This window comes from Falco naumanni, chromosome 3, assembly GCF_017639655.2.
Source record: "Falco naumanni isolate bFalNau1 chromosome 3, bFalNau1.pat, whole genome shotgun sequence".
Lineage (NCBI taxonomy): Eukaryota > Metazoa > Chordata > Aves > Falconiformes > Falconidae > Falco > Falco naumanni.
The window spans coordinates 117,881,435-117,905,811 of NC_054056.1; the positions used below are offsets into that span (position 1 = coordinate 117,881,435).

At 41.8% G+C, this 24,377-nt stretch overlaps 1 protein-coding gene across 1 annotated transcript; it reads left to right on the forward strand.

Moving 5' to 3' along the window:
* Positions 1 to 431: 431 nt before the first annotated feature.
* LOC121085748 lies at positions 432 to 17,504 on the forward strand. Its single transcript, XM_040588718.1, has 2 exons — positions 432 to 589; positions 15,685 to 17,504. The coding sequence occupies exons 1-2, from the start codon at positions 548 to 550 to the stop codon at positions 16,696 to 16,698; spliced, it is 1,056 nt and encodes a 351-aa protein (XP_040444652.1). The 5' UTR covers positions 432 to 547; the 3' UTR covers positions 16,699 to 17,504.
* The last annotated feature ends 6,873 nt before the right edge of the window (positions 17,505 to 24,377 follow it).

The window sequence follows — 24,377 nt, forward strand, 5'->3', positions numbered from 1 at the left end:
CCAAATATACCCAGAAACTGCATCACTGATTCTGATGAATTTCTACTTAGATGCTGAAACGCAAATGTGGGGGCATTATTTTAGGAATCAACACCTTAACTGTGGAGCAAGCATGATTTGAAGATTGTGGGTCCACATTCTCCTGTGAAAAGATAGCAAAGACAAGACGAAAGACAAGCAGGGCACAGAAGAGAAGGAAAAAGAATGAAAGGATGGAAAAGGTGCATGGTAGGTGAAAGGTGGAGGAAGGGGATTCTTTAAAGATGGGTTCTTGAAGTAAGGATACTCCTCTCTTTAAAGAAACAAGAAGAATATAACACATTCACATTTGCTTTTTTTGGCATACAGAACCTGTTCAGTCCATAAGTGACTGCAGTAATGCTGACTCTAATCTCCCTCTTCTTATCTCTCTGTAGGATTTCTAAGCCTTTCAGTCGTCCTGAGCAAGCAAGGCACCAGGTCTCTGCATCTCTGCACACCCTGCCACAGCAGCTTGAACACTGCAGAGTAAACAGATCTCATCAGGAGGAGGAGACGCTTCTCAGGGATGATAAAACAACGAGCAAAGCAAGAATTGCCGGGCCAGCTGGTAAGTGTGGAAGTGATGGGCTTCTTATTGATTGTACAGGAGTCTTGCTTAGACACATGGCTGGAAATTTTCACCTTTGAAAACATTACTCTGAGAAAGCTGAAAAGAGAGCAGAAGCCAGTGCTGATAAGAAGGGATCAATGCAGACCGTGGATGGAATGTTATTAATAAGTGATAAGACTGAACTTGGGAGCTAATCAAATAAAAAAGACATTTTCTAGTTGGGCCATTGCACAGGCACTTGATTGCCGTAGTAATGGCAATGCAGAGATTAGAAACAATGAACTGTACAGCAAAAACTGGCTGAAAATCTCTCCTCATGGAAGCATCTATTTAAAAGAACAGTTAAAAGAGAACAATTTTCTAGAAGAGATATATTTGAGGATATTTAACAGGGGTGATGAACAGGAACCAGTGATCTTTGGAGCACTTAAAAATTGAAACTAATGCTGGCAAAAGATGCCAGATAAGCTTACAAACTCAATTCTCCTAGTTACTACTAGCAGGGTGACAATTCCACGCAGCTGGAAACTGAATGTCTAGGCTCTACAAATTTCTTCACCTGCAGGGATCATTTCCCATTATGCAGTATGGTTATTCAGTCTTTGGCATCTTTCTCTGAAGCATCACTTGATGTAAGCTTTAGAGGAAGAGGCCTGTAGCTGGGGATGAAAAGGAAGTATTTTCCCCAGCTTCATTGCATCTCCAACAATGTCTAGTCTTCCTATCCAGTCCTCTAGGATGGCTGCAAAACCTGGGAGACGTCTACTAATCTCTACGTATAAAAAAAGGATGGAAGCACAACTTTTCTGTATCCTTTCTTACTACATTTCTTAGGTTTTTTCTATAAGTAAAGCATGTTTATAGCTTTTCATGACATATTTGTCTTTTCTGTTGAAAGCTCCAGTGTCTTCTGATAGATTAGAAAATTGCTACTACTAAAATAGACTAGCTTATACAGTCACTTAGGTAACTCTAAAGCCAAGCTACTAATAACAACCACCATCCGCTTTTCACTACTGGGGAAAGGTTACATGAGACTTTTAAGCCTGATTTGCCTAATTTCCTTAAGGAGATCTCAAAGATCCAAGAATTGAATGAGGAAATTAATGGGAGGCAGATAAGAATGCTGGTCTTATCTCTACAATAGGAAGAAGCAGCTAAGGGGGGAAAATCCCACAAGAAGGGTATTAGACACAGGGAATTTGTAAGGTTGGGGTCCTACTGGGTAGTTTTCCAAATGAAGAATGTAATTCAGATGCCTGTTGGGGAAAGAGCTGCCATTTCTATTCTAGTTTCAGCAGTGCTAGTCATGCTGCTTTCCCAGTGCATCGGTACTATAGAATTCGAAGAGCACACAAAAAACTATGAGAGGCCTGAGGTACAATGCTGAGAGTGAATCTGTGTTTTGCCTGAACTATGCAAACCTTCCATAGCTCATGAGGATAAAGAAACTCATCAGGACCATGTTGTGAAATGAAACCTGCACATCCGTGATGCAGGGTGCTCGGTAGCTTTGCAGGTGTGTGGTACCATGTAACTTCTTAGATGAGTCCAGAGCAACTGGCTGTGCAATGATGACAATATTTTGGGAATCTTTCCTCACCATCTGACAGAACAGACCGTAGACCAGAACCACCACCACCACTCCCCATCCACCCACCCACTTTCCAATCAGCACCTTATTTTTATGAGATGATGATGTGATGTTAGCCTTAAGACCATGGAGACATTTATTTAGTCCCTGTTCAACATGGGAACCACACCAAGAGAGGTTACGTTTGCTTTTGCTCCTGAGTCTGAGCACTTGGAGATTTAAGAGCTGAAATCCATGCTAATTCCCTCGGTTTTTTTGTAATCTGCCTTGAAGGACTGGACCAAATGTCCTGCAGGGCACCAAGAGGGCTTGATTTGTCATTACTTCAAACAAGTAAATATATGCGACTTAAGCCCAGCTGTGGTCTGATACGGCAAGAGGAACTAAAACCCCTGTGTGATTAGTATACAGTTTATACATATCTCCAGTACCCAAGGTGTTGTTCATTGCTCTGAAATGGCTAAAGATCATCTTGAATGATGCTGCTCACCTTCTCTGATTCCCTTTAATCCCTACACCCTTGCTTCAACCCTTCCTGGGAAGGAAATCCTTAAAAACAACCCCGACCAGGGGCTTTACTGAGGGTAATAAGACACGAATGGTACCAACTATGTAACCAAAGCAGCAACACACATACCATCCAGCTGCTAAATGAGACATGTAGACAGTACGGTGAGTTGGGCAGGATGGAAAATAAGTAATAGTTCAGACCTGAAGTAGACCCTTTAAGGAGATAGTTTATCAAGATAATTAATGACAGTAGCCACAGAAAACATCCTTGGTCTATGACATACATCTTCTCAGGTGAGGAACCTAACCAGAGGTACAGTCCAGAGCCATGGAGGAGACAGAGAGCAGAAGTAGGACTCTTCCTTCTGCCACTTGATCAGATGATAATGTTAAGGAAAAAATCTTATTTCAGTGAAGACTCCTTTTCATATGTATGATGTACCTTTCTGACTCATTCTAGGTTTCTGCATTCCTCTATTTTTTTCCACCAGAAACAAAACTGTCAGGAAGGACAGCCAGCACATGACTCCATTGAATGTGGAACCCTTCCCCTAAAAATGTTCCTAGAGGTGGGGAATGAACAGCCAATGCTACTCTACGACCAATGCTTTGCAATGTCTGTTCACATGTATTCGCCCTTTTAGCTACCTTTCTGGGTTATTTATTAGATATGTTAATAGCACCTAAAGCCATCTGGAGAAGATGATATTTAGTTGTTATTCAAGGCTATAAGGAAGAAAAGAAAATGTATCAGAAGACAATTAGAGAGCTCCCTTTCTGTCCCTTGAGCTGTTAAGAAAGTGCTATGTACTAATAGGTTTAACTTCCCTTCCTATTATGCTCTGTTAGGATCTACCTTTCAAAGCACCCTGACAAGATAAGACAGTAGGCTGCTGAACTGTAATAAGCGACACGGGTACACAGAAAATGTGTTTGTGTTTCAAGACACACCAACCTGATGGCTAAGGTAGGCCACTGTATCTCTCATCAGAGAAAACAAAAATTGTTCCAAGTCTTACAGAAAAAGCCTCCTTCACAAGTGAATTGCAAGGATGGTGAACAGAAGTTGTGGTGAGAGAGAGCAAGGGGAGCCACAGTTCTGAGGAGACATTCAAAAGGTCCAAGAGCTAAGAGCATGCTAAGGTGCTAAGAGGTGCTAAGAGCAGGCATCTGGGCAGTCTGGGGTTTTCTGAAGATAGTGCTGTTATTGGTGACTATGCTGAACATAAAACTGTTGGTATAGACAGAGATACTTTATCAAAGACAAAAGGCTCATCCTACTGAAACTAATGAGTGCACAATTCTATTAATGAGGAAAACTTGGTATTTTTCCAGAAGATCAGGAGGAGGCAAGGCTCTACTAAGACTTGAATTTGAGGCCTTGCATGGAATTCAGAAAGGGGATAGGTTTCATATTCACCCTTCCCCACTTGTGAGCAAGCTTGACGGAACTGTTTGCATGTATGTACTGACTCACATGTACAGGTGTTTGCATTGGATCCTCAGCTAAAGGACATATATAATGGCCAAGACGTATATGGGTGGGAGGCTTCATTGTTCTTTAGCCATACACAAAACCGTGTGAAGACTGCATGCAATTTGTAAAATTGTTGTTGCAAATTTGGAAAAGCCCCCATCTTTATTCTGCCTCTGTTGAAATCAAGGGCAGGGTCATCATTGATTGTAAAAGGTGCAGGATCAAGGCCTTCTAGGATCTGGAGGGATTTTCCAGGGTGTACCTCTGTGTTCCAGTATAGGCATCCAGCTTCCAATAATACTGAAGATTTCCTTATTGGTTTACTTGTAACACCCACTAAAGTGAACAGAAACACTCCTAATGAGAGCTGAATTTCTGAGTTCAGTGCTACAGTCCTGAAGGCAGAAAAATAATAGTTTGTTGGGAGGGTCTTCAAAACACATGGGTGGTATTCATGAACTTGACTGGTGGTACACACTATACTGGAGAAGGCTGTGTCGCCTTAGCTCTAGCTTTAGACTATGCTCTACGGTGTTGTGGTTTAACCCCAGCCAGTAATTAAGTACCACACAGCTGCTTGCTCACTCCCCCTCACCCAGAGGGATGGGGAGGAGAATCGAGAAGCAATGTAAAACTCAAGGGCTGAGATAAGAACAATTTAATAATTGGAAATAAAATAAAAATGAAAGAGCAACAATAATAATAATAACAATAACAGTTATAATGAAAAAGAGAGAGAGGGGAAGGAATGAAATCCGAAGTGAAGGGACACAAGAAACCAAGTGATGCACAGTACAGCTGCTCACCGCCCACTGACTGATGCTCAGCCAGTCCCTGAGCTGAGATCCACAGGCCCTGGCTGACCCCCCCCCCAAGTCTATATACCAAGCATGACATCCCATGGTATGGCATACCTCTTCGGCTGGTTTGGGTCAGCTGTCCTGGCTGTGTCCCCTCCCAATTTCTTGTGCCCCTCCAGCCATCTTGCTGGCAAGGCCTGAGAAACTGAAGAGTCCTTGAGTTAATATAAACATCTCATAGCAACCACTAAAACCGTCAGTGTGCTATCAGCATTATTCTCATCCTAAATCCAAAACACAGCACTAGCTACTAAGAAGAAAATTAATTCTATCCCAGCCAAAACCAGGACATACAGAAAAGTTGGAATTGCCTCCATGCCCAGCTGCTCACGTAGCAGGAGAAGAGTTTCTTGCGAATTTGAGGAGAGCAGCTTACCTGGAGAAGCACGAGGCTGCCTTAATCCTGGCATTGTGACAGAAAGTTGCTATTTTTCCAGGCTTTGTTTGTTCTTTGGAGTGAAATGTGTTTAATTCTCAGGAGAAAAGCTATTTTCTTTTCCTTCTTAACTGGTAATGGTAATAAACAAGAGGAAAATAAATAAAACAGAGGGAGGTGAGTACAATTGTCAAAATTCTCAGGGAGCTGGCAAGACCAGATTCAGAAAGTCCACAGTGAAATGAATGGATCCCTCTCCCACGTGCACACTTGGACTAATGGGAGCATCTGCAAGTAAGGGTGTACTATTAATTGGCAGAATCACTCTAATGGCACTAATATGTAAACATTCAGATGTTCTCAGGCTTGGTAGAATAAGTACTCCTTATTCCAATAACTGTACATGGTTCCTTGTAAGTCAGGAGACAAAGGGTGGAGCCAGCGCTGTAGTTGCAATGAGCTTTTATCTGTATCAAAATTGGTTCTTTTTGTCCAAGAGTTGAGCACAGAGTCAAGGTGAAGCAAAGGGTCTATTTACATTTCCAGATTAAGTAAAGTCAAATGCTAAGTGTTGAATCAAAAAAGCAACTCTTGACTGATGGAATAGAAAATGCTCAAAAGCACACACAAGTGCTATGATATCATACCTCATGGTTCAGAGGAAATGAAAACTGCTGCTGGACATTCAATGGTACATTAAGTGTCTCCAGGACACTACCAGTGATCCATGTGGCCAGGAACAGCAAGTTCTGCATGAGATAATTATTCTAAGATTTCAAAACAGGACCCGCTGCAATTAATGCAACACCAGCACTTGTGTCCTACATGTCAAAGAAAGGACACAAGAAATGCAGTGAAGGATCCATCAAGTCTTCAATGACCTTTTAGTAATGAGCTAGGTAGTGTAATACAGCTTAGCTCCCTGGGTTCCTAAGGATGGAGGGAAATTGCTTGGCACAGTTCAGTTAGAGATGTGTTGCTTTTTTTCAGACCCACAAACATTAAAGGCAAATATATCTGCAGAGGTATTTGCACCCATAAAGCTGTGTGGGAAAAACAACCCCAACAAACCAAAAAAACAACCCCAAAAAGAATAACAATAAAACCCACCACCACCTTTCTTCATGCTGGGATCAGGAAGTGATACAAGATCTTGAAACTTGATCCAAGAAGCTCTCAAAAGCCTCTGCCCTTCCCAAAAACATTGGCTGAATGTTGAGCCTGAAACAAAACCAGAAAGGCAATTAGCTCTCATGAACTCTGTATGCCACAGGGACAAAATTCCGAAAGGGTTTTTAGCTCCTCATAGCACACTGCTTGGCTTAGTACTTTGAGTTTAACAGGAGCATCTGGTTGGAGCCCTGAGTGTAATGCAGTTATGTGCCTAAGTTTTATTATTACATCTTTACACCCTCCACCCTCCCGCCAAGGAACCTACCTGCTTATATTATGGACTCTACACTGCAGGAAACACAAAATTGCCCAGCTGGCTGTAGCTAGACCGAGAGGCTGCAAGGAGGAAATGGGATAAGAATTTAATTCTCGGTAGTTCACGGATAAACTATCTCCAGTTTTCTTCAGCTGGGACAAATTGCTTGGAGAAGGTATTACAGTGTAACTTATCTGCCAAAGCTCTTCCAATATGCTTTAACCATTCCAGAACAATTCCTTTATACAAAGGCATGAAGGAATCTTTGTGTTTGGATTATCTTCTCCAAATAGGGGAATTAGTCAGAAATTGCTATTCTGGTTGATTCCATTTGAATCTTTAGAAAGCTGCTTTACCCCATAGATCCAAAGTAGAACCTGTTTCATAGTAAATATAAAGTGAAATAATGGTGAGAGCAGTGAGACCCAGTAGAGTTGTTAAATCGTTTATACCCCAAGTCAGCCTGGTTTTGAGAGGTTTAAATGATGCACAGCAGGCAATCCCACCCTTTAAGTCAAAGGAAACAAATTTGTTCACTCTAAGTCACAGTGTCTGGGAAGACTGGGATCTACCTTCTTAGTTTTTTTGAAGAGGTGTTCTCTTGCCAGAGAATGTTTTTCCTTAGTTGTGGATATTTTTCCCATTTTTCATTCAGCAAGCAGTGGTACAGATTTTGGCAATGTCACCATGTAATCATGCTTTATTTCAATGGGTAGACTTGAATGGGCTTTGCTCCTATGGTAACAGATTTTTCGCTGCAGTTTTTCTTAGCTTTTTGAAGATGCCATTAACCACTGTTCCCATCAGCCTGGGTCTGTATGTGACTTGGGCTATCCAAGACTGGATCTCAAAAGTGTCAAGGTTACACCAGGCAAAGGAAAGGAGAGTGAGTGACTGGGAAAATGAGATCAATCTTTTTCATCTTTTCCCTAATCCTGGACTAAGCAGAGGACAAAGCAGCCCAGCAGAGCTTATAGGAGCTAAATGGCTGCTGCAAATTTTGCCAGTCTCAATGGTCCCTTGTGGAGGATCATGCGAGCAGGATCCTTTCTGCCCCATCCTGGTTCCTCTCTGTGGCAATATGCCCTTTGCTCAAAAGTGAGTAAAGGTCTCACTGTGCCAGCTGCCACAGGGATCTACAGCTGCTTCTTGAAGACATTATCTCTAGGGCTATGTCAGCAAACCAGGTGGAGTTACAGCTAAGATTTTGGCAATATCTGCAACTCTGGGCTTGTGTTTAAGGTCACATTTCTGTAGCTGTGCTTGCTTTCATTTAATCTTGTTTGCTCTGACGTCAATGCAAATGCAGCAGCAAGCCCATGCTGTTACACGCTCTATTATTATGTTTTTTCTCTCTTAAATCATGACTAGCTTCTTACGATTGAGTTAGATTTACTATGGAGAGGGGCAGGTTGTTTTAACAGTGCAGTAGCTACTGTGTTGGCATATTCTATCCAAATACCAAGTGTCTGCACTTCATAATTCTGTTCGATTGATTCTTGTTATAACAGCCAAAAAGCTGAGTTCACTGTGAGCTGTGTGTGCCTGTATCCTGGTGCAATTCAGACCTGAATGCTAATGTATTAGTCCTGCCTATTTTATACATAAACAATTTATTACCTTCATATGAATTAAATTTTCATGACATAGATTAATGCATTCTGCCTGCCATCTGGAACGTCCTACAGCGGTCTCCAAATGGTGCAGGGATCCACATGTCATTGAAATGGAGCCCTTCGCAGAGCAGAGCACAGAAGCTGAGTTACACAGCACAACTTTAGGGCCATTGGGTAGCATGGAATAAATCATCGACCTGTTGAAACTGGAGGTAAACCTAGGTTGGAAGAGGATATAGTGATTTTCTTGAGCGCACAGCAAATTTAACAAACTCCCAAATCTTGCAAAATATCTAAAGGGCATCCCTTGATTGCAAGGCACAGAGATGTTCAGTGACTTGTCTGTGGCTGTGGAGCAAGTCCATAGAAAAAGTAGTAACAGTTCCTCCATCCCCTGCGTGCCCACTGCACTGCTCTATAAAGCAGCCTCTGTTTGAAGAGCAAAAGGGAGAAGAGTCAGATAATAGGCTTGAGGATAAAAGAAGTGACATCAAAATCTTTCAACATCCATGTCATTAGTGGATCAGAGGATGGGTTGTCGTTGACTCTTCTGGCCTTAGACGCTACAGCATTCATCAAGAAAATTGTAAGTTTTCAGGGAATTGGAAAGCTGTGGACTTTCAGGTCATGTTTAATCATTTTTTACAAAGAAGCTCTATTTGTAATACCCCTGCTGTCAAAGCATCAGTGGATTAACAGGACTAGCAGGTAATTCTGCTTTAACATCAATACTGGTATAACACTATATGCTGCCTACAGCTTAATAGGAACATTTGAAAAATGTATTTGTGGAGTGACAGTATGAAGTAAGTAATAGCTGTAGAATGTGGGTAAGAAAATTATCACAAAGGGCAGAACAAATATTCAGGCCTTTTCCCAGCCATTAAAGGCATGGAGTCTTCTTTGCAGGCTCCAGTCCACTGCTGGCTCCCTAGTCTGAGTTTCCCTCCTTTACCTCTAGCCACTGGAGCCACAAATTCTTTGCAGTGAGACATGATCACCTGGAAGATGAGTCAACCCACCACCTAAAGTACTGTCTGAAGTACCTATTTTCAGAGAAGGTGAGCTGGTCATCCTCTGTTCCTATTGAGGGTGCCCTAGACGTCCAGCTCAGACTGGACTCTTAACAGTTGAAGAGAGCAGAGCTTACTCCTGTCCATTGTGCACAGTCTTCAAATAGCTCAGAAATGTGTTCTTGAAGGCACTCCTACTATAGGGAATCCTCTGGTTTGATGAGACTATACCTGAATCAACCCATTGGGAGCCTGCCCTGACTAAAACATGAGGCAAGCCTGGGCAAGAAACAATCTCAACCCCTTCTGTTGGAGCTGTGGAGATGCAAATGTGCTGTAGGAAGGGGTAAGGAAGTGAGAAAGGAGCTTTTAGCCTTGTAACTGGACATTCAGGGAAATTTTAATACTGAAGCCTCTTTATATTAAATCGACTTTGTCAAAGGGCACCTCCAAGGGTGCCCTTACTGCCAGCCTGTGTAGTCATGCCAGTTTTTCATTTCTGGCCTAACTGGTCTAACAAAGCAAAAAGGAATAATGCTGTGGAGAGATGGGGTATGGGGGCTTGAAGGTCTGTCTTTTAAGTAGTTAATTTCCTAGCCTATATGTTTTCAGAAAAGGTAATGGCACTGCTGACACCTTCTTTTCAGAAGACAGGGATCCTTATTCTTCCGTTCTCAATGAAATATTGCAGGGCATTGCTGAGAAAATGTGCTTGTCTCCCTGGGTATTTCTGAGTGCAATGGATGAGTGGCATCCAGAGAACAGGCAGATTGAATGATAGCAGAGTTGCTCGCACTGCCTCCAAGGTGCTGGTCTCTGTTATCAGTTGGGATAGTGCAGGGTACCAAATTAGTTCCTAGACACGAGCTTCCACTGTAGCAGATAGCTCCATCTTTCTGGATTTTACAGTGCCAAGCTCTAAATTAAGAAAAACCAGCAAGGAAAGGGCTCAGTCTCTTTGTCTTCTCAGGTTCTGCTCATGCTGCTATCTTTGTGGGCATGTAATGTAAGCAGGAGTTGGTAGTTAGCAGGGGATATTGCCTTTTTCATTTCTGCTTCACTCCACTCACAGCAGTGAGAAGATTTAGGCCAGTGCTGTAAGTCACACACATACATACACCCCAGTCAACATGGGTCCAACTGCAGGTGCAGACTTTTACTTCTCATACAGTCTTGTTGAAATGGCCAGGATTTCCAGGTGCTCAGGACTTTGGGAAATCAATCTCCTTACTCTGACAGCTGAGGCTAAGATTTTTGAAGCTAAACTGAGGATCTTGAGTTATGAGTTAGATCCTTAAATAAATTGGCTGAATTTAAGAAGTGCAAAGCCAGTGCTACTGTTGAAAAACAGGTCATTTATTTATATCTTAAATCTGGATTTAGAAATCTAATATTAGTTGCTCATTGTTAACAAATCTTTGTCTTGGTCTAAGTTAGGAATGATGTCCCTATTTAGATGTGGAAGTTGGAAAAGTTAGCTTACGTGACTTTACTTGTCATCACAGACTGCCAGTAAGAAGTCCAGGACTAGAGTTCTACACCTTCCCTTCCTTCTTGCAATATCGCAAAACCCTACAAGATGCTTCCCAAGACTTAGGTTGTTCCATAAAGCTTGGCAGTCATATGGGAAGTCTGGAGACTCCATGATTTGCAGATTGGGTGTGCCTGCAAGGGCAGGTCTGCTGCAGGTTTCCTAGAACTCAGGCTGGTCTCCTTGTGTATTCAGGGAGGAGCTGTTAAAGCAATGATAACATTAGGAATGAGAGTGCGCCAAATTGTATGAAATGGTGCAATTCCACTTAAGATCCCCCAGGGTTTATGAACAAATTTTAAATATGTTTTCATGAAACATTCCTTTACATTAGCGATTGCAAATACAAAGTCGTGTCCAAAACCTTCTCTCACCTACAAAATAAAACCTGTAATGTAAACTCCAGTCCTCTATGAAGCAAAACTTGTAATAAGGATTTGTAAAATCCTACAAAATGTAAAGAATTTGGCAGAGCATCATTGAGAAAAATGTTGTATACACGTTTAGCATTACTTGACATAATTTTCAAGTAATTAATAGATTTTTTCATGTTTAGATTATTCAACAGATATCACCTTCTGTAGAGCATTTTTTTTTCTAAAAAATCAGTTCTCTGGAATTGAACCATTTTAGGGAAATAACATAATCCCGCTTCACCTGTCACTGTGTAACTTGTACTGTATAGTATACTTATACCTAAAATGCTCCTACGGGTTACAAGAGTGAATCAGTACCAGTTTACAGGGGGAAGACAGAGTTACAGAGAGACAAAACATCTTCCCTGCTATCACATGAATAACTTGTGGTAGATAAGGGATTTGAAATGGGTTCCCTGATACTGGGCTGGTGTTCAGGCCACTCAACTGTCTTTCCTTTGTTCTGTTTTGATACTCTTCTTGCTATTGTTGTTTTAAGATACCAAGTAGTGCAATGGAAAGGGAATTGTGGCAGAACGACACCATCAATGGATCCTGCTCTGAGGAGACTCAGCAGGGACTTGTGTGAAGTCCCCTCACTCACTCCACCTTGGTAGCTGGCTGTTTTGGGATCAAAGACAGCTATGTGTGATGTTAGCACTGTCTTCAGTACTGCTGATTAGACACTGTTAACATTTTAGCTTCACCAACCCAATGGACCACCTGACTTCCTAGGACCCACTGCCTCACAGTATTGTTTTTTTAAATTTTTCTGGTACAGCAAATGATGATGTAAATATCTGACATTGCAGGTGTGATCTTTATGCCAGCTGAAAAAAGCTGACAGGACACTGCGAGGCTGGAGGTTTAAGGAATTTCTGAGAGTTATTCGGATTTGGGGATTTGGGCTGTTTGCTGCGTTGTCCATTCACAGTGACCTGAGCTATTTAATGTATATGCAGAAGCTGCACTGGAAGAAAAGCCATTAATTCCTGGACGTTTAAACTGAATCGTTTCTCTCCCCTGTTGAATGACAGCACGTGTAATGGATGTCCATGTGACAGAGGGCTTTTCAGTAGCAGAGTTTCAGGCATCACACAGAAAATTAAGGCACACTGAAGGCTTGGTGTTTATTTTGGAGCTGAACCCAAAAACCCTGCACTCTGGGGACAAGCTTTCAACCAGATAAGCCAAAGGATTTGATCTGTGAACTTCCTTTCTTGGGTATTTCTGTCCTCCCCTTTGAAACACAGCAATCAGTTGATACACGTGATGATGGGAAGAAAAAGCATCTGAGTTGTGTAACATCTGCTTATCACTACAGATTATCCTGTAGCAATGAGATTAAAGCTTTTCCTCCTGTAGGAATAGCTTGGGATTTAGAGTTGGTTTTTGTTTTGGTTTTTATTGTTGTGGGTTTTTTTCTTCTTATGTAATGTACTATAAATTTGGTTTCATTGAGCAAGGAGAGGAAACTTCACAAGTGTGACTGAGAAAATTGGGATCCTTAAAGGAAGTGGACATTTTTAAAGGATTCCTTTCAACCATGACATATCTATAATTATATATGTTATAATCCCAGTATTGCCTCCTGGTGGTTATGTCCACAATAGGACTGAAATGGGGAAGCATTATGGAGCCATACAGGGAAGTGACTTCCGTAAAATAGTGGTTTCATCACTTGTGTAACAACAGAGGCTGAGGACCAAGACTGGAAAGGAACCTCAGCTCAATTTCTTCTCTTGACCTAGTCATCAAGTTGGTGAACAAGGTTTCAAAACGGCATAAAAATTTCCTAAGACTGTATTGCAAATCCCACTTTCTGCCTATACGCCAATTGTCTATACGCTCTGCAATGAGCAGACTCCTGAAATTGAAATGAAGTAAAAAGAGCAGAAGCACCTCTCTCTGAGGACCATCCAGTCTGAGCACTAAGACAGCTTAAGTAGAGAGCCATTGGATTGCTGTTTATGGGGGACACCAGCTTTCCTACATGTGAGGCCACTCTGTGCTAATTTGCCACTGGTCTACAGTGTATGCAATAAATTTAGTAAAATAGCAATAAAGTATGTAACCCTTCTGTCTCTGCCCTTCCACTACTCAGCAGTTTATATCAGAAGAATCAGCAAGCTGAGACCAGGAAGGAAAGTATTTAAATTATATGAAGGCTTAGGTTTCTAAATAAAGACTGGTGGTCCCTTTGATAATACCTCTATCGTAATACTTTGATCCAGAGAGCTTGAAGCAGTCATTCTTTGTATGAGTGTCTCTTTGACTGCAAAGGGAATTTTAGGCACAGAGCAATTATCTACACAAGATTGGGCCAATTACTTAATTAAATTTTAAGTAGGAGTATATGCATAGCAGATGGACATTTTGAGAAGGTACTGAGTAATGTGTGCAGGGTAACAGAGGATGCAGCTTACCTTGCACATTAGTTTTGGGTGGGTTTTAAGTGTATTAACATCAGAACTCCAATCGGATTTAGGTGGTGTGTAAAATTTCTCCGCACCTTCTTAACCTGGCTGAATTTTACTCAGACAAATGCAGCACAGAATGATCCAATCACTTAATCACTCCTGTCTGAAAGTAGCATGAAAACAAAGAATAGCCACAGCTAGAAAGAGGCATTGTCTAGGCAGGTTGACCTATAGGCTTGGATAGGTGGCTGGGTTTTAGCTGGATACTCACTTTTTTAAGGCAGCTAAAAGGCTTTTCAACCAAGATCTTTTCAAAAGTTATAGTTTGTAGGCACTATATTGTTCATCTTTTCTTACTTTCCATTCCCATACCTCACTTTGCATTGGAGCTTTCATTCTGTCTCATTGCTTTATGTGCCTGCATTTTAGGACAAGGGTTTATTTATGTTTATTTTTTTTCACTTCACATTTACAGGGCTATAGGCAGCCTTAAGTGTTTTCCTGGAACACAGCAAGACACAGAAAGGGCAAGAGGAGTATCCTTTTTATTTACTAATAATGATGTAATGATACTAAGCTCGGGGGCTTAAAAAAAAAAAAAAAAATCCCACCAATATCAGTGAACAGGAATTACCAACGCAGGTTTGGTTAGGTCTGATGAGAGGAGCTGTGAAGTAAAATAGCTCATGTTCTCTGTATGTCAGAGGAAAAACAAGGTAATACTATCATTTCAGAAAATATATTTATGATAATAAGGTCCAGAAGTCCAAGATACAGTCAGGAATATTGCTCTTGACTGTCCCATAAAATGTATAGTCTGTACAAGAAACAGAGTAGGAATGGAAAAGAAACCTTAGGGAAGAGGACTTACTCCTTTAGGCAGGAGCAGGGACACAGCCCATCTCCCCATGACACCCGTGAAGCCTGTAATTGCCTACACAGCACTAGAGTTGAACAGCAAAGCTCTGTTTACAATGAGGTACTTATATTTTTGATGAAAATGAGGACTTTTTCCCAACCATGACATAAACTTTCTGTGAACAAGGTGAAGAAACGAACTCCAGGTTTGCCACATCTGCCATTTAGCAGTTCCTTTAGCACCTCAGAAGTCTTGCTTTTGAAACTGAACAATATCCACAGTATTATGAACACCATCTAGGCCCATTTAAGGGTATTTTTCTATTGACACAAGCAGAATCATCACTGGCTTAATTGTCTATCTTTCACGGAAAAGTACCTTGTGGAATCAGGCAGAATTTTGGCAGAAATTAAGATACTTGCCCTCCCCTATCAAGCATATGTCAGTATACGCTCAGGAGTGTGCTGGATGATCACTCTCAGCAGAAATGCCCATCACTTCAAATGTCAGAGGAAAAGGGAAGGACCCACACCTGAGCCTCAGGTAGGAGCTGCCCCAAGCTAACATTAATTCTCTGGTATTTTCCATGTGTTGTGGAGGTCCTAACCCTTCCTTGAAATTAATGACTGCAGGTTACAGGCTGGTGCTGCTCACTGCTTAGAAAGGACACACAGTATTTGGGACAGAGTAGGAGAAAGAATGGCAGTGCTGTTTGAGATGCACCAGTGACTCTCAGGGAGGAGACAAGCCCTGATTCCTCAGTTGTCAGGCTTATTTATTCTCTAGACATGGAGACTAAATTTGCCCTTTATTTTAGATTAGCCTGGGGTAAGACAAAATATGGAGCACTTAGGATTTATAGTTATGAGGAGTATGCTTCAAGGGACACTAAGCTTGCACTCCTGTCAAACTCCTGAACATCATAATAAAACCCAACCATGATTAATACAATGTACGATAGTGATCCCCACATTTGTTTGCTTTCTTTAAGGGTGCTCCAATGGCTGAAGAAAAGCCCAAGTATAACTGCACTGTTAGTGAAGTCACCATTGTGAACCTGCAGCCTGAGAAAAATCCCATTCTCACCTTGCCGGGAGGGAAGCCAGGAAGTGAACATAGAAACCTTGGTTTCCAACCTCCTTCTCCAAGGATTTCAGAGAAAACGCTATCTAAGGGAGAGAAAAAATTGTGGCCAGAAAAGGTGAAAAAAGAGGGAGCTTTGTCTCCCAGCCTGCATCGTGCAAATGAGATGTGTAGCACAGAGAACATCACCCTGAAGAGGCCAGTGAAGCTGGCCCCTCTGGAGATCCCTCTGGAAGTAAAAGAAGCCCAGCTCCAAAGGATTATGAGCATCCAGAGAGAAGCCCAAATGGCTGCTCAGAAACTGACGGTAATCAGCTCCATCAGCAATGAACCCCATGTGAAAAGGGTAAGGAATCTGGCTCAGGGGGAGTTAGAAAACCTTCAAAAGATAAAGCTGAGTGAGAAGGCTTCTCTGGAGAATAAAAATGATGCCCTACCCCCTAAAAGCAGCAAACCTCTGGGAGAAATTCAAATTATTTTGCCTCCAGAGACAACCCCTAAGCTGACTAAACAACCAGGTGTTGAAGAGGCTCCCAAGACACTACATAAGCCATTAATCCCCACTCTCCAGGTATCTGACGTGCATGAAGAGTCTAACAGACCTGACAACACCCCTGATCCTGGCCCAAATGCTTCTCGGCGCCGGTTCAGAGTAAGGCACATGAAAGAGCCCCAGGAAGACTATGGGAAAGCTAAACCCTTAAAAGTCATGGATGCAAGTGTGGGAGAAGGCAAGCAGAAATCTCCAGGTCAACGAACACAAAAAACCCTTAGTGATGCAAGCAAGCTCATTGAAAATGTGGCCAGAAAGCAGAAGGAACGAGGAGCAAAGCAAACAGAAATGGATGAAGCCTCTTTTATGAGGAGGCAGACTACTCGAAGGATGGCCTTGGGAGACATCGTCCAGGTGGATGAAGACTGAAATCATGCATCATGTAATGCATAGGAGATCTAGACACAACAGCTACCCAGTAAAATATTTTAGACTGACTGCTTAGACAGCAGTCTTCAGAAGAGTGTCTGGAGATATTAGTAGACCACACAGTGAAAATAAGTTAATATTGTTGAACAACTCTGTAATTTCTGAGATGCTCAAACAAGTGGGTCATAGGGCAAATGTCCTCCAACTCACCTAACAATAGAAAGGACCCAGCTACAGTCCTGAGTCCAGCATGGAATACAACTTTATGAGATGCTTATGGACCATGCAGGAAAAATCTGGATGTGGACTGGGTGGAGAGACCAAGAGAAAACCAGGAACCTAGAAAATACTGTACCTAGGGCAAGACAAAAGGAAACAACATTATTTGCTCATGAGAATACAGTCCTCCCACTTTCAGCTGTGGCAAGTTTGTTTCAGAAGGACGAGACTAAGATATTCTTCATATCTATTGTTGGCAGAACAAAAAGTAATTACCTTAAGATTTAGCAAGAGACATTTAAGTCAGAAAAGGAGAACTACTCTTAAGGACAATAAACACTGAAGAACACTGTTTACAGAGATGGGAATCTCTGCTGCTGAAATTTTAAATAATACTTTAGACAAACACCTGTCAAGGATGATTTCAGATGAGTTAATCATTCAGACACAAGGGCCAGATGATCTGTAATGTCCCTCAACCTCTATTTTCTTATATTGTATGGTCTATCTTTTCCGTTGTCCACTTGCAGAGCTACTAACCAAGCCATGTAGTACAAAAGTGTACAATAAACGCAACTTTTCACCGAGTCTTCTTCATTGTCTTACAGCTAGTGTCAAGGTGTTAACTGTATCCTTCAGAAGGCAGTATCTATTAAATGACTGCTGCTTCTTGATTTCTTCAGACCTACTTATGCTCGTTCCCTCCCAATGTCTTGGTAAAGGGAGGAACAGTTAATCCTTATATTTTCATTGTCTTGTCTCAAAAAGCTCTGTCTTTCACTTTTTACCTGTTCACCTTTGGTCACCTTTTAAAATCATCACATCATCTTTTGAAAACTGAATATTATTTTTTTATGTATAATTGTCGTGGTTTAACCCCGGCCGGCAACCAAGCACCACACAGCCACTTGCTCACTCGCCCCGCCCCAGTGGGATGGAAAGGAGGATCGGAAAGGAATGTAAAACTCAAGGGTTGAGATAAGAACAATTTAATAGGTAAAGCAAAAGCTGCACATGCAGGCAACGCAAAGCAAAGAATTCATCACCACTCCCCATGGGCAGGCAGGAGCTCAGCCATCCCCAGGACAGCAGGGCTCCATCACTTGTAACAGGTACTTGGGAAGACAAACACCATTATGCCAAATGTCCCCCCCTTCCTTCTTCTTTCCCCAGTTTATATACTCAGCATGACGTCATATGGTATGGAATATCCTTTTGGCTAGCTTGGGTCACTTGTCCCGGCTGTGTCCCCTCCAAATTTCCTGTACCCCCCCAGCTCTCTGTCTGGCAGGGCCCAAGGAACTGAAAAGTCCTTGATTTGGTATAAACATCACCCAGCAACCACTAAAAACATCAGTGCAGTTATCAACATTGTTCTCAGATCAGAGCCAAAACACAGCACTGTACTAGCTACTAAGAAAATTAACTCTATCCCAGCTGAAACCAGGACAATAATATGAAATAAACCAAGCATGCACAGACTCAACTTAGTCCCAGAAATCTGTTTTAGGGGGCAAAACCCTATTTTTGTGGTTTTTTAAACACCTGTTATGACAAGCTGCCAGAGATGCTAGCACAGTGCAAATATTAGTAAGGTTAACATGTAATGCAATTTGCCTTGTACATGGCTTTTACATCAAACAAGTCTTCTGGTAGTTCACTTGTTTGGTTGCTTGATTTGTTTTTTCCTAACGGTAGTCTTTCTGCTTATCAAATGGTCTTGGAAGCTGGAAGTTAAAGAAACAATGGTGAGACTTGCCATAAAATTACAAGAGTTGGCAAAAATACATGGATGCCTTTCAAAAAAAAAAGAAGGTGGCTAGAGACAGCAAAACTTGCCTTTAAACATACTGAGGCTGGTGCAAGAAGAGAAAAGAAGAACAAAGCACCTTATTACAGAAAAGAGGTAAGCCTACTTTGCCTTTTATTCTTTCTTCTGTGCACATAATGAAGATAGCCAAAGACAGAGCAGACAAGGTCTTGGAAACTATTTGAGTCTTTTACTGCATTCCAACAATACCAGAAAATGTGAAGCTTTCTTTTTTTTGATGACACATTCCTTGGTTGTTCTCTTAGTAAGAGAAAAGCCAGCATCCAGATATTCTTCTTTTCATTCTTGAGCATTTCTTGCTGAAGAGAAAATAGACATTACCAGGACTGAAACTATGCCTAGGTTTGTCACAGAAGCAGAGACAGTACTTACACAAATCAGTCACCCTGTGACTTGCCAACAGCTTTATCTGTTAATTTTCTACTGTGACGGTAACTGGGGAATTGAGGGCTCAAAGCTATGCAGGACAGGTAATTAAAGATGAATAAGGACTGTGGTAATAGTTCAACACCAAGCAAGAAATTAAAATCAGATACTAAGCCAGGAATAAAAAATGCAAAAGGCTGTCCTCCTTGTGATGTCTGGGCAGTAAGGAGAAATTGTTATTTAACTCATAAACTCAACTGCACCTCTGACTTAATGGTGAATATGAAATTGCAACCTCAGTGTGTTTTGCTGGCATCTCACAAGTTCCCAGCCAGACAGTTCCACCCAGCATTAATGTGATCTCCAAAGAAAATGCTACCAAGATTTGCAGTGTACAGTAGAAGAGGGATGGCATGAGAGAACAGCTGAGTTCTTGAGTTTAGCCTGGCTCAACTGAGAAGCTGTTGCCCTTTGTTAAACTATGATGTACGAAGGTCCCTCAAATGGGTGTATGAGCCCACCTAGTTGAGACTCTTGCCTTGGAAATACAGTGACAACTCAACTAGGATGAACAAACTGCAATTGTGTGGAACTGTGGGAAGGTCAGTATATGTATCAGAATGACATGGTATTGCTCTACTCTTTTACTTAGCTCTTTTAATGCAACTAAATGCATTAAACCATGTGTCCAGGAACAAATTATGAAGTGTTGCTTTAAAAATGTAAAGCGGTGAGAATGAAAAGAATTTAAAGGTCCCAACTTTCTCCTGTGGTTCCAGTGGCAAATTGTTGTTGCATGCATGGGCAGCAGACCTTTGATTAGAGGAAGGGACTAAAAAATCTCTTCTACCTCCATCATTAGCAAGATCATTGCTGAAATGGTGTCTCCAGGATCCACTGTCCAGCTTTACATGGAATTTCATGCTCTGTGTCCCATGCTTCAGAAATCATCTTAATGTATTGGAAAAGTGCTAGATGGCTGATCTGAATTCTGGGAAACACACCTTCTGTGTGACAGGGAAAAGGATAGATCTGTAGTTTATCCAAAGTTCTTTAAGAAGAGAATAAAATAAAGATATAAAAAATTTAGTGGAAGCTGAATCTTAAAAATTCCTACAAGAACCGAGTGCAGCATTTTAACTCAGGCTGCTGTCCAATATAAATGCATGCTGTCCTGGTTAGACCCTCCCACCACCCCCTTATGCTGGCACTGCTTCTCAAACAGTGGTACGGTGACCTGGAAGAGGCGATTTAACATAGCAAATTCCCAAAAAAGTTTTCAACTGGGATCTGTTCCAGTCTTGATTTACTGAATGGCTTCAGCAGTGCTTGTGTCAGTATGAAGGAGGGAAGGACAGGGAAGGACACATTCATTCACTGCATGTATGCACATACTAACTGTACTTGTGTCGTGCTAAACTGTGTCTAAACTATACTCTAAAGACAATAAACTACTGCATCAAAATGCTAAGGAACACAGTGGGCTCTTGTGACATGATACAAATACTTGAAAATGCTTGGCTCTATCCTTAGGCTCCTGTATACTAGAGAATAATGGTGGCTTTGGTTTAGAAATGCCTGGCCAGTGTCAGCTGGAATAGCAGTCAAGGGAATACCATACTCTGTTCTGAATCTGTGCATCCTTCTGTTCTACTATGGTTTTAAATCTATTCAGTCTGAAATGTGATGACAGTCACATGTTTTCCATAATAGAAAATTGTATCAGTGCGGGAGCATCAGGGGAGCTCATACTTACCCAAACTATTAGAGCAGGTTGCTCCCAAAATTTTGCTTTTTGCTAGTAAAATAGGTATGACTCGATGCTATCTAATGGCATGACAATGTGTGCTTGCAGCCCTGAGAGCCAAGTGTATCCTGGGCTGCATCAAAAGCAGTGTGGCCAGCAGGTCAAGGGAGGTGATTCTGCCCCTCTACTCAGCTCTTGTGAGATCTCACCTGGAGTACTGCGTTCAGCTCTGGGGCACCCCACATCAGAAGGACATGGACTTAGTGGAGCAAGTCCAGAGGAGGGGCAGAAGATGATCAGGGGACTGGAGCACCTCTCCTATGAAGACAGGCTGAAAGAGTTGGGGTTGTTCAGCCTGGAGAAGAGAAGGCTTTGGGAAGACCTTATTCAGTATTTAAAGGGGGCTTACAAGAAAGACGGGGAGAGCATTTTTAGTAGGGCCTGTAGCGATAGGACAAGGGATAATGGTTTTCAACTCAAAGAGCATAGACTTAGATTAGATATTAGGACTACATTCTTCACTATGAAGGTGATGAGACACTGGCACAGGTTGCCCGGAGAAGCTGTGGATGCTTCATCCCTGGCAGTGTTCAAGGCCAGGCTGGACGGGGCTTTGAGCAACCTGGTCTAGTGGAAGGTGTCCCTGCCCATGGCAGGGGAGTTGGAACTAGATGAAGTTTAAGGTCCCTTCCAACCCAAACCATTCTATTACCCATTCTATGATTCTATGATAATGGTTGCTCGCGTATACAGTGAGTAATGAGGAAGCAGTCCTGTGCACACATAAAATAACAATTAGAGGGCAAATGTAATTTCAGAAGAATCCCATTGAAAAAGCAAGATTAGGGCAAAGGAGGGATTTTTGCCAGAGAACTCTGGACACATTAAGGTGGATATTGTGGAGGGGAACCAAGCTCTGTTACCATTCACATGCTGTACATCTATCAGCACTCCATTCAATTGCTTCGTCTTCGGACTGACATCAGAGAAAATCTGACTCAGTAACATGTTTGAACTGGGGATGACACAATCAGTGGAGCTGAGATCTAACTGACCTATAAAAACATTGTCATATTGAGTATAAAGGGAAAAAATCTAGCAACTGAATAATGAGGAGGATCCATTCTTACATTAAAATGTTCATAAAGGAATAAATAGTGCTTTAAGGATTCATACCCATGTATCTGTTCAGCAAATAGTTCCAAGAGAAAACCTCTTTGATTGTAAATTCAACTCTTCTGCCTTTACTTTCAATGTTTTTGCAACTCAGAAACCCAGGAGGTAATTTCTGCATTGTAAAAGCAAGCTCCATTGCTTTTCCCTACACTGTGGAAAAGCAGGACACAAAGATGGTCTCCACTCCGAAGATTTTCTAGCCTCAATGTAAAATAAAAGAACAGTCAGTGGACACAACAAACACAGAGCAAGTGGAATAGTGTGATCCTTTCCAAATCAGTTATGAGCAAAGGTTGCAGACTAGTGGTACGATTATCTAATTTAGGAACAGTGCATACTTCATAAATAGCACCTTCCAGCCCCAGAGAGTTTTACAAGCCTCACAGCACAGCAAAATAACACTTCCTGGGATGAGGAAAAAAGGGCAAATTTTTGATTGATTCATAGACCTCTAGAGCCAGACATGGTAGCTCATTGGAAGCGTGAAGAGGACAACCCAGAGATAACTGGATCCCAGTCATGACTTGAAACAGATGGGAACTGTGAAATAGCCAAATATCTTGGCTGTCCCCTACAATGTGCAGAAACATCCCTGGAGACACTGCCTGGGTATTTGCTTGCAGTTCTTTCTCCTTTCAGCCTGCAGCAGGAAAACTCAGTCTTGGATGGAAGGCAATACAAAAAGAATCAGGGAAGCTTTTAGAATGAGGACCTATCTCAGCAGACTGAGATAATTTCTTTATCTTTATTAATATGTGCTATTAGATTCACTTTGCAATTGCTCTTACATTGTCAGTGACTGCCATATGGATTTTGTGGAGAATTGTAGGAAACAACAATGCAGTTTAGATTAGAACCAGAAACATGTAACCAAGAAGGGCTCCAGAGGCTCTCCTCACTCTGCCATTCATGGTTACTGTAAATTTTTCCCTGTCTTTTCAAATTGCAAAGACTGGAAGTTTTAAAAATCCTAGTCAAAGTCTCCATCCAGCAGTTCATGCAAGTCTAGAGGAGCTTGGGTCAGGTTCACTAATAATGAATCAAAGACTCTGTGCTAGATACTGTCCTTGCACTCCTCTGGAGTAAATCACAGGGAGCAGGTCTGCGATCCCACTTTTACTGACTCACTTGGAGTTTAAAGAACCTGTAGGGCTCTTTCCAGAAGAGCTCAGCAATTAGCAACAGTAGGGAAAATACTGTTATTCTAAACTGGGATTTCTAGTTGTCAGTGTGGGGCTGGGAGACTGTAAACACTGGCTCTGGTTTCTCCTGTTCATGTAACCTGAGCACATTAAACTCTTGGAAAACAGCCTTACAACTTCAGAAATGAGCTGGCACCATGCTTGCCTTTGGCATCAATGTGCTGATGCTCTCAGACTGTTTGTACCAACAGGTTACCTTAATTTTCAGTTTGTGAGAGACATGATTTTAAACATAATTGTTTTCTCTGAATATTCACTGAGGCCCTGGGGGTGACATGCTTTCAGGCAATTGCAGCAGAAAAGTCAATAAAAGGAGCAGTGCTAGAAAATCATTAGCAGAGAGTACTTTTAACTTTGTTCCTTGAGTACTTAGGCTTCCACCCTGGGCAGGCTGCTGACACTTCTTTCTCCAGGAATTGTAGCAGCAGCACTGAAATCGGTTCTGTTAAAATAAAGAATGTGTGGAGCCCCCAGCTAAACCCAGAAGCACACCCAAATGATGATCTGTTAGAGGTACAAAACACATCGTGCATTTTTCTTCATCATACTTCTTTTCTTGTTAATTCCTGCTGGAAATAGGAACAATAGCATTGAAAGGCTTTTTGAATGTTTCTGGCCATGTAACGAACAGAAAGCGGTTGTATGCGGCTTGTGAAAGCATCAGCCACGTTTTCAGAGCAAGAAAGATCCCAAAAGTCCAATAATGTTGAAATGAGCAAAGAGCACATGAGATCTTGGTGTGACCAAGACTTTTAATTTTGTTCTGTAGTCAATGGAAATCTATCAGCAGGACTTCAGTGAATTTCTGAGGCAATCTTTTTTTCTGAGGCCTCCTGCAGCTATACGTATCCAACTCCTGATAGACACCTGAACAGGGATTTATTCTAATAGTACTACACTGTATGTTAGGGATGAGTCAAATGCAGCGAGAGATACCTCGGCCCAGACAGGAGGCACTAAAAACACCTCAAAATCAAACCCCCAGTTGTCTGAGGTGAAATTCACGTGGGTTGTGTAGCTAGATCCTCTTGGCAATCCTGACTTCAGATGGCTCAGCTGGTTTGTTTGGCTAGTGTTGGTTTTATTCAGGCTGCACATTTTAAAATGTAGGTGCAGCATTAGCATGAGAGTCTAGGGG